Below are 10063 nucleotides of genomic sequence, written 5' to 3'. Positions count from 1 at the left end.
AAAGGCATATGCATTCAAACAAGCTATTCTACATAATACATTTTTGTTTTTTTTAAAAAGCACTCACTTTTTAATTTCACGGAGTAACATTCGAATAAGAACAGCCTCCAAGGGCTCAATCATTAATCTCTTCCACATATCAAGTGCTAGCTGTCATGGTACGATAAAAAAAACAACAAGTCAATAGAACTGTCATTTCACTCATACTTATTTTTTAAAAAATGTTCAGTCCCAAATGCTTCAAAAATAGAGGAATACACTGAAAGGATACTAAATAGATAAATAAAGTGCAATAATTCTTCCACTTATGAAGGAAACCTCCAGCAACTGAATATCTACCAAATCAAAAACCTTATTGGCTTCCTGTCACTTGAAAAGAAGTGAAGGCGGAATGCTGAATGGTGTTTTTATCGACCCCTGCTAGTTTTTCTTTTTCAAACAAATTACTCTACATTGACCAAATTGCATCTAATATGCAGAAATAAGTAGCTTTTTGGAATTGAAGAAATTTATCTGCTTTTGGAAAACCTGCAAATTAAGTACAATTTAGCAAGTACTGAATTCAAAACTGCTTACATGAGATATGCTTACATTACTGATGTATTGTACTTCCATACATCATACATTATATATATATATATATAAAACAGCAGTTCCAGTTCCTTGATAAAAGTAAATATACCATACTGCCCGTGGTTTTGAAAAACTATTTTGGTTCCATTCACAGTTTCTTTGAGGGGGTGGGGGAGGGAGATGGGGTATACACATAACTTTTAAGCACACTTAAAATAGAACTTTTGGAGGGAACCCCAAATTCTGGGAAATAAATTTAAGGCTGCATGAGGTAAATATTTTGTTTAAAATGCAAGATTTAAAAGAGTTCAATGAAAGGATTATTAATGTTGCACAATAATTAAGTAGCCCTTGGGTTTATTTTTACTTTCAACCAAAAAATTAAAAACAGATCAGTAAACTAACATGGCAGGGACTCTATGAATGCTCGTTATTGTAGCAGAAAGCCTGTTAGTGTTTCTATATGTCCCATCTTATGGCAAACAAAAATCAAGTCAGAGTAATCTTTAAGTTTTTTATTCTGCTTTCCACTTTCTCAAGACTAATGATTTTTTCCCTGAGTCTCTCCTTAACAATTTGCTCTTTCCTTCCCTATTTCAAAGGCCATGTTTACATCCCTTATTGTCTATTTGTTCTACATACTGTATCTCTCTGACATACTATAAACAGGTATCAATCCTATTGATTGCAATGGAATCCTATATATTACTTTTTACCCATGAATTATTCCTGACTCTATCTTTAACTAATTCCATTTGACTTTTATTTCATAGAAAAAAAAGAACCCAAGAAAAAAATAACCATTTACTGTTTGCTAGTAGAAATGTAATACAGATACTGTAGGTAAACAGATCTATTTCCTTTATAAAAATAAGCAAAAATATAAAATAGGCTTAAAGCGCACCTATCTCTAAAGCAGTGTTTTTCAACCTTGGCAGCTTTAATATGTGTGAACTTCAACTCCCAGAATTCCATGATGGGTGGGGAATTCTGGGGATTGAAGTCCACACAGTTTAAGGTTGCCATGGTTGAGAAAATATGTATTTTACAGTTGCCTCTCCATAGTTCTTTTCCATACTACTTACTTCTCCAATCTCCATTAATGGTTCGCTCATATCCACACCTCCATAACCATATTGAAGATCAGCTTCAGTCAATTTATTCTTTTTAATAAACTGCGTGTTGAGGTATCTATGAAAAAAAATATTTATCAGATATTTTCTAAAACTGTTCTATAAAAGAGAAAATAACAGGAAATGCACAGCAGTTTTTTAAAAAACATTTTTAGACCCAAGGAATATGTATGCATATAAGATAATGAACCTCTATCATGTCCCAAGCTTGGCTGGTGCTCAATTTTGGCTGAGTTCCTGGAGAAATCAGTTGATAGAGAATAAATGCATGATATAATCTTACAATCACTGACAACTCTGAGCTTTCAGCCTAATCACTGTGGCTCTATTTCCAATTAAGGTTTCCCACAGGTAAACTGACCTCCATAAGAAACATTCTCTGGTAGGGGGATTGCCCTGATGGACAGGGGATAATATAAACTGTTTTCAAGTTTAAAGATGTTTTAAGGCAAACTGTCATGTAGAGACCTTGAGGTTTCCTGCCTATTTAATATACACAATAGCAGACACCTCTGCCTTTTGATGAAAACAAATAAAAGGGCAGATGTGTTAGGCAGTGGAGGAGACAGTACACATTGCATGTGTACTGTGTGAATCCAAGTATAGCAGGAGGAGGAACCCACAACTCAGGATCCAGCAGGATCTGAAAGAGAGCTCTATGGAGTGGACTGGTTGGTAGAAATGGTTGAAGCATTAGTAAGGACAGAGCAGATGCCAGTTTTATAAGGATGCACAGGGTAACTATGACTTGATAGCTTGACAAAGATATTGGAATTCCAAATTATTTAGAAAAGCATTATTTTTTCTTTCCTTTTTCTCTTCTTTAGACTAAAAGCAAGCCTGAAAGTAAATGCAGTGAACCTGTGAACTGGAGAATCTGTAACAAGAATATCTTCTGTGAATGAGAGAGGAGGAAAAGAGACAATTAAAAAGTATTAGAAAATGTGTAGTTTGTGGAATTTCATATGAGCTATATATATTCTTTTCTACTGAAAAGTATAATTTGTTAACCAATAAAGAGAATAATTATAACTCAGGGTTGAAATGAGAGGTCCTTGGTGTTCTCTGAGCTTGGTGGTTTTCTCGCAGAGGTTTCAATGCCCAAACTGATGATAATACTAGCACTGATGATGTTACCTAGTTTGGGTAATGAAATGTCTGCAAGAAAACAACCAAGCTCAGAAAGCACCAAGGACCCCTCATAATTTGTTAAGCTAAGGCAGTGTTTTTCAACCTTGGCAATTTTAAGATAGTGCTTTTCAACCTTGGCTGACTGGGGAATTCTGGGAATTGAAGTCCACATATTTTAACGTTGCCAAGATTGAGAAACAGAGCTAAGGTCATGGTATCTTTTAGAAATAAACATAAATTATTCTTCTAAAAGCACTGTAACAAACAAGCATCTCTGTAATTTTAGAGAACCGTGCAGATGTGCCTCTAAAATTCCTGTTCCATTTTCCACTTTCCAACAAACACACACCAGATATGGGGCAAAAAAAAAGTTTCTAGCAGATTTGTGGTCCTATTTTGTTTTACCAATATAGTAGCGGAAGTGGGAAATATGTGGCCGGAATACAATAAATTGTCTTTTGGGTATTATGATTAGCCAAGCCCCCAAACCTCCCATTTTATACACTTACAAGATTCTCCCCATGAAAATTCAGTAAGGATGTTCACAGCAAGCGTCAAAACAATGGATCAAAACCATAACTCAATTAAGAGTAATTACATTTCCAAATTCCAGAATAAGTTCAAAATGCACTTACCTGTATAAACAGTCCATGTAATCTGCCCCTTTACTGTATTCATCCCAATTTCTATGATACATTACCAATATTTTTTCTTCAGAGTCCAAGACTTTCTATGAAAAAAAAAACAGAGGAAAAGATTAAATTTTATTATTCATGCTCTATTGTATTTGAAATGTTAAAAAGTAAGTCACTGTGTAATAAATTCAACTCTATGAACTATTTTAAATATTTGGGGGATGCAATAACATATTAACACCTTTATATCACGTTTCAGAAAATAAAAATAAATGGCTGTTTTCTTCCAGCAGATTATAAAATAGCTTGCACGCTACTTAATTCTGACAAGCAGCATTAACATTTTCTTTTTATCCATTCCACAGTTACCTTGTGCAAATGGCGTACATGATTTTCCAAAAATATTTTAGTTTCCATATAAAGTCTCTCTCCAAGAGGTTCGGGATAGGCCACACACAAAGCATATATGTCCCTGGGTATTAAGTCAAGGTTACAATGTTTTATATTTTTGTAACTCAAGTTCTAACGAAATATTGATAGAAAGGAAAAAGAAAACCAATGTCTTATTGGAGTTCCAAAGTTCATTTGCCTTTCCAGCTGCTGAAGAGCCGTAATTTTCAAAATTTTCAGGCTACTGGGGAAAAAAATCCCATGATCCCTGTTTCTCAGAAAGTGTAGAAAGCACTTTGGGGGTAGAAGGGAGAACTTTCTCCAAAATATGACACTACAAGGGATTAAGTGGAAAGCATCCATGTATTCATGGGATATTGTGTAAAAGCCCTTTGGACTGAATCTATGGAAAGGAAACTATCTTCCAAATCACTATTTTCTAAAGACCAGATGATTTGTTCAACTCTGGAGCACAAGTCTGTTACTCACTAACCCACCAAACCTAGCTGCTCAAATTCTGTCCTTCCTGTGCCAACTTTTAAAAGGGCTTACTTAGCATTTTTGTGGGTTTTTAGCCTGACTACCTACCACTACTGTTAGAATACAACATAGAAGGAAAGTATATGGCTCCAAAAATTGTTTTGCTTCTGTGCTAAGTTGAAAGTTACGTTCATTTGCATATAGATTATAGATCACCATGGTCTTAGTTCCTAAACAAAAACACCCAATTTCGTCAAAGAATTTGGAACAGCCTTGAAAAAAACACGATTGAAGAAAGATATGATAACACTTTTTATACACTTGGAAGGCCATGAAATGTTTTTCCTTGTTGCAGACCATGTTTGAAACTACAGGATCCAACTTGGTCTAGTGGTTAAAAGCTCAGGCTAGAAACCTTCAGTTCTAGTCCCACAGGAGGCCTGAAGGAATGGGCCAGTCACTCTCTCAACTCAACACAAGGTTGTTATTGGGAAATAGGAGAAGGAGTATTACGTATGTTCCCTGCCTTGAGTTACTCTTAAAGTAATAAAGGTGGAATAAAAAACCCTAACAAATAGTAAGACTTTCTCACTAAAAGACAGGAAAAACTTCCTAACACAGTAAGTTGACAATGAACCAATTACCAAGACTGATGGTGTTATTTATTGCAAATGGAGGTTAAGGGCAGGACTTATGTGGCTGTACAGTCTCTTTCAATTGTATAGTTTGACAAATACTGGGGTAAATAAATAGCAAGAGTTTGTGGAAAGTGATTGAATGAAGCCAGAGTGAAGGGGAAGTCACAAGACCATGTGCAAAAAGAAATGGTCTTATTTATTTGGCAATAAATAAATAAAGGAAAGGGTAGAATTGAATTTTAAAAAAGCTCCTTAGTGTGAAAAAAAAAATCAACATTCTAAAGGTAACCTGTACCCAATACATAAAAAAACAGTTATATTATTTTACAAAATGAAGTCATAAAACATTCAGTTATTTCTAGAAACAGACTTAAGTTGTCATACAACTGCTGGGAGAGTGGCACAAACATAGCAGGGCCAGAAATATCTCACTTCTGGAGAGGTTAGAACAGAGGAGATGTGAAGGTCAAAAGGTAAGAGAAAAGGAGTTACTGCTTCAAATAAAAGTGATATGTGGCCTTTCCATTGCTCTTTTCCAAAAGACTAGAAACTATACTGGGACACTCAATGTCCAAAGCATGTTTAATCTTGATTTCAGTTCCACAAGGAGCATTTCTTAATTAAAAGAGGGATTAAAATCTATGATACAATTAAACACTGCTTCCATCTGATTAAAGAGAGTAAAGCAATCTATATTTTTAAGTAAGATACAAGATTTTTTTCCTAGATATTATAATAATAATAATAATAATAATAATAATAATAATAATAATAATAATAATAATAATAATAATAATAATAATAATAATAATAATAATAATAATAATAATAAAAAGTTGGAAGGGACCTTGAAGGTCATCTAGTCCAACCCCCTGCTCAGGCAGGAAACCCTATACCATTTCNCTTCTTAAAAACTTCCAGTGTTGGAGCATTCACCGCTTCTGGAGGCAGGATGTTCCACTGGTTAATTGTTCTAACTGTCAGGAAGTTTCTCCTTAGTTCTAGGTTACTTCTCTCCTTGATTAATAATAATAATAATGATAAAGTTGGAATGGACCTTGGAGGTCATCTAGTCCAACCCCCTGCTCAGGCAGGAAACCCTATACCATTTCAGACAAATGGCTGTCCAGTTTCTTCTTAAAAACTTCCAGTGTTGGTGCATTCACCACTTCTGGAGGCAGGTTGTTCCACTGGTTAATTGTTCTAACTGTCAGGAAGTTTCTCCTTAGTTCTAGGTTGCTTCTCTCCTTGATCAGTTTCCATCCGTTGCTTCTTGTCCTGCCTTCAGGCGCTTTGGAAAATAGCTTGACTCCCTCTTCTTTGTGGCAGCCCCTGAGATATTGGAACACTGCTATCATGCCCCCCCTCGTCCTTCTCTTTGTTAAACTAGACATACCCAATTCCAGCAATCGTTCCTTATATATATATGCCACATCTACTAAGGATGATTGAAAATGTATTAATTATCCACCAAAACCTTTGAGAGCATTCTTTTTTGCTTTCTTTCTCCAACCATAGTTAAAAGACATTAATGAATTAAGTTAATACTAATCTAGAGAAAAAGCTGGGGACAGAAGCACAGGACTCCTTTAAAGTAAAAATCATACATGTCATTAGGAACACTTTTAAAAAGTTGGTACTAACATAGACAGTTGCTAGCTTCTCACATTATAGTTAGCCATGCTACATGAAATCAATAAAGCAGAGCATCCCGCAACACATAATACACTAAGCTTAACCCATGGTTTACAAACTGGAATGGTTAGAATTATATACTACATCTAAAAAAATGGTGTATAAATGATGGTGTATAAATTCCAATTCAGTAGTTTGATTGGATCTATGGCTACTGATGCAGTCCCTGAAAGATTTTCTGAACTTTCACTTCCTAGCTATAGCGTTCTTCAGTTCCATGAATAACCTTCCTGTCATGGACACCCTCATATAATAATAAAGTTTATCTATGAACTGCAGATAGATTATATCCAACTCAGCACAACACATTAGGCCAAGCACAAATAATAGATGATTTACTAATCTATAGCCCTTAAACAGAAGTTTACAAGATCCAAAACCGCTAGATGGACAAGCATCTATTATTTCCTCCAGAGAACATGATTCTCTAGTTCTAGCCAGTTAACTTTCTTCAAAATAATTCTAAATGAAAATCCACCTGCAGCCTCTTCCCCTTTGCTGTGCTGTGCTTTTTGTTGGGATCAAAATAAAGCTTAACAGTAGTTCAAATGAGGTTAGCAAGAACAGTGAGAACAACTGGTGGGTTTGATTAGAACCATATTTTCTTAATTAGAAATTGCATTTTCTATTCAGAAGAGACTGCATAGAATCATATACTAAATGTACTCTTTATAGTTTAGACATACTTACCATTCTTAGCAAATAATTAGACTTTGCTTAATCTACTATGTATACAATGCATAATTCTTAACAGACATTATATTATAAAACCTATTGGTGCTAGAGCTGATACTGAATATATTTTATTCAACTCTGAATTCTGTAAAAAAAAAATCAATTTCTGTACATCACTTAATCCTGTGTAATCAATATCTGTCCTCTAATAAAAGGATACGAGAAGCGATCATTCCACGTTGCTCTTTCAACATAATCTAGCATAACAACAGCTTTAATAGTTGTGAGAAGCTTGTTCCATGTTTCATCAAAATCAACTACTCGTGGTTTCAAGGACATTGTGGGGAAGTAAAATGAATCTGCAAAAAAAATCCAAATTATTAATTGTATCTGCTGCAAATATGATTATATATTTTTGAAATATTAATCTTAATTTTTTGTTACAATATCTATGTCAAAAACATCCTATATTGCTAGAAAGGCTGGTTTTCTTCAAATACTTCTCTGAACTTTACTACTACTACTGAACTTTACTACTACTAAAAAGTTGCAACTACTGGTGATTTATCCTTATAATATTACTACTCCCACCTGAATTACAAATTCTAAGAGGGGAGGATATTTTGGATGAAACTCAAATAGATCAATTTCAAGCAAAACCTTTTAGGTGAAAGAGTATAAAAATAACAGTATCAAGAAAAATAGCTTATTTCTATTATCTATTATATTTTGTAATATACAATGACATCTGAAGAACATGTTGGGTGTTATAATAGTTTAATTAAAGCAAATAGCTAGGCTATTGCAGGTACCCCTAAATTAACTTTACATATGGCCAATTAAAACAAGACAAAAAGGACAAATTGGTGAACCATTTTTGTCATGTAATTGGGAGTAATGGTTCATAAGTACAACTTCAGCACTTTTTTTTATAAAACATTACATCATTAGAATAAGTGATATAATATTTGTATTGATCATGGTCTTGTCAGTAAATTACTTTTCCCATGCGCTATAAGCTGCCTGCCTTTCTATATCATAAACTCTAAATTAGAGCACAATCTCCTGTTATCTTTTTTCAGCATTGCGAAAGTAAAGTAAATATCCGTCTGGAAGATAATGGCATGAGGCCATCCTCATGAAGGAAACGCTATAGAAAAATGTCTTTCGATGTAAAATTTAAATGCTCTCTAACTTTAAGATCCAGCCAGCATTTAACATTTTGCATCCTTTATTCGGGATCGACCAGCAAAAAACCGGCAGAAGTTGGGACATCCCGGAGTTTGAAGGCATAACCTTATCTCACCTAGATTAAAGGAAATATAACATGTTTTTAACACTGGATCAGCCGGTTTGCTTTCAGGATTATCCAAATATTCTCTCCCCCCCCCCAGCCATTCCCTCCCCCCCAATGAGGGCAAAAACAAAAACACTGGTGTGGACCGGATGATCCTATCCGAATTTTCTCAATCATGCACGGATTTGGTTGATGCCTTGCCGGGTCAGGGCCTGCTTGGTGCCTATTCCAGCATCCACACCCAACAGCTTTTACGTCCTGCCGATTTCAAGTGACTAACTCGGCAAGGATGTCAGCCGATCCGCTCTAAACACGGGTTGCACCATCTCTAGCTCCAGACACAAGCACGCACGGACGCGTGTTCGCATACTCACATTTAATACCGAGAGCGAGAAAGGGGAGAAGCACGCGATAATCGGCTAAGGTAATGCGGCCGGGGAGGCTGCTAGCCTGACCAGCCGAGGGTCAATGCATCAGTTCCGTCCCCCCAAGAGAAAGAAGCCGGACGTAACCGGGAAGAGGGAATAGAGAGGCAGGGAGGCACCGGATCCTCCGGGGAGCGATGAAAGGAGATGTCGCGGGGGGAGGGAAGATCGGCGAAGGAAGAGCATCCCCCCACCCTCAGCCTCTTCCCTTTTGCTGTTACCTGGCAACAGGAGAGGCCTGGGTCAGCGTCGCGTCCCCACGCCCTCGCCGCACCGTGTGTATCTCGCGCGCAGACTGCTCCCACAGACCCCCCTCACAGGGTTGCCATTACCCAGCCGCCACGGCTGCCCGTTGAGCCCCGCCCTCTGGGCTCCCATTGGCTCAGCGCGAGCGGGGGCAGAGCGGGCGCGACCATTTCACCACTTTCTTGACGCCCTCCAAGGCTGAAAGGCAGCCGTTTCTTCCCTCCTTTTCTCAGTGTGTCAAGTCGTCCTGTCAAACAGCACGTCATGGGCTAACACCAATAACCTGACCTCTTTTCATTACTCTTTTTACTTCTCCTCCCCTCCCAGGCTGCGAGGAGAGTTGGTTTCGCCCCATGTATGGAACACGAGAAGGGCCAAACAAGCACGCCACTGCCGTTCCTTCACATAAATGAATAAATACGGCTTCCTCCGGCGCAGCACAGGGGTTGGATTGCGCAGGCGCAGTCAGACTTTAACCTGCGCGCGGGCTCTTACTTTGTCAGGTGAGTCCGCACTGCTTTCTGGCCACAGGTGTAGACGAGTCCCGTTCTCTCTCTATTTTCTTTCTTTTGAAAAAAGCCTTTTTCAGAATAGGTTAAAAAATTGCTATATCTACGGAGGAAAACAATAGTCCGGCTAATGCTGCTGCGGTTCCTCGATTTACTATATCTCGCCTTTCCCTCAGAAGCTCCACACCCGCCTTCGGGCTTCTCCGACAGCAGCCCCTTGAGGTGTGGACGCGGAC

General features: G+C 37.3%; 1 protein-coding gene across 2 annotated transcripts in view; it reads right to left on the bottom strand.

Moving 5' to 3' along the window:
* The window catches only part of CUL2 (cullin 2), a 43366-nt gene extending 33966 nt beyond the window's left edge, over positions 1-9400 (bottom strand). For both annotated transcript variants that reach the window (XM_015812016.1, XM_015812017.1), the window contains exons 1-6: positions 9294-9400; positions 7571-7709; positions 3842-3944; positions 3473-3567; positions 1659-1764; positions 68-150 (exon numbers count right to left, since the gene is read on the bottom strand). In XM_015812016.1, coding sequence (XP_015667502.1) covers positions 68-150; positions 1659-1764; positions 3473-3567; positions 3842-3944; positions 7571-7689 — 506 coding nt within the window. In that variant the 5' untranslated portion in view covers positions 7690-7709; positions 9294-9400. The remainder of the gene's footprint in view (positions 1-67; positions 151-1658; positions 1765-3472; positions 3568-3841; positions 3945-7570; positions 7710-9293) is intronic.
* Positions 9401-10063: the final 663 nt, after the last annotated feature.

The sequence above is a fragment of the Protobothrops mucrosquamatus genome, unplaced genomic scaffold, assembly GCF_001527695.2.
Source record: "Protobothrops mucrosquamatus isolate PMUCROS unplaced genomic scaffold, P.Mucros_1.0 scaffold61, whole genome shotgun sequence".
Lineage (NCBI taxonomy): Eukaryota > Metazoa > Chordata > Lepidosauria > Squamata > Viperidae > Protobothrops > Protobothrops mucrosquamatus.
Note: the sequence above shows the minus strand (reverse complement) of the source record. Positions and strands in the feature narration are given on the sequence as shown.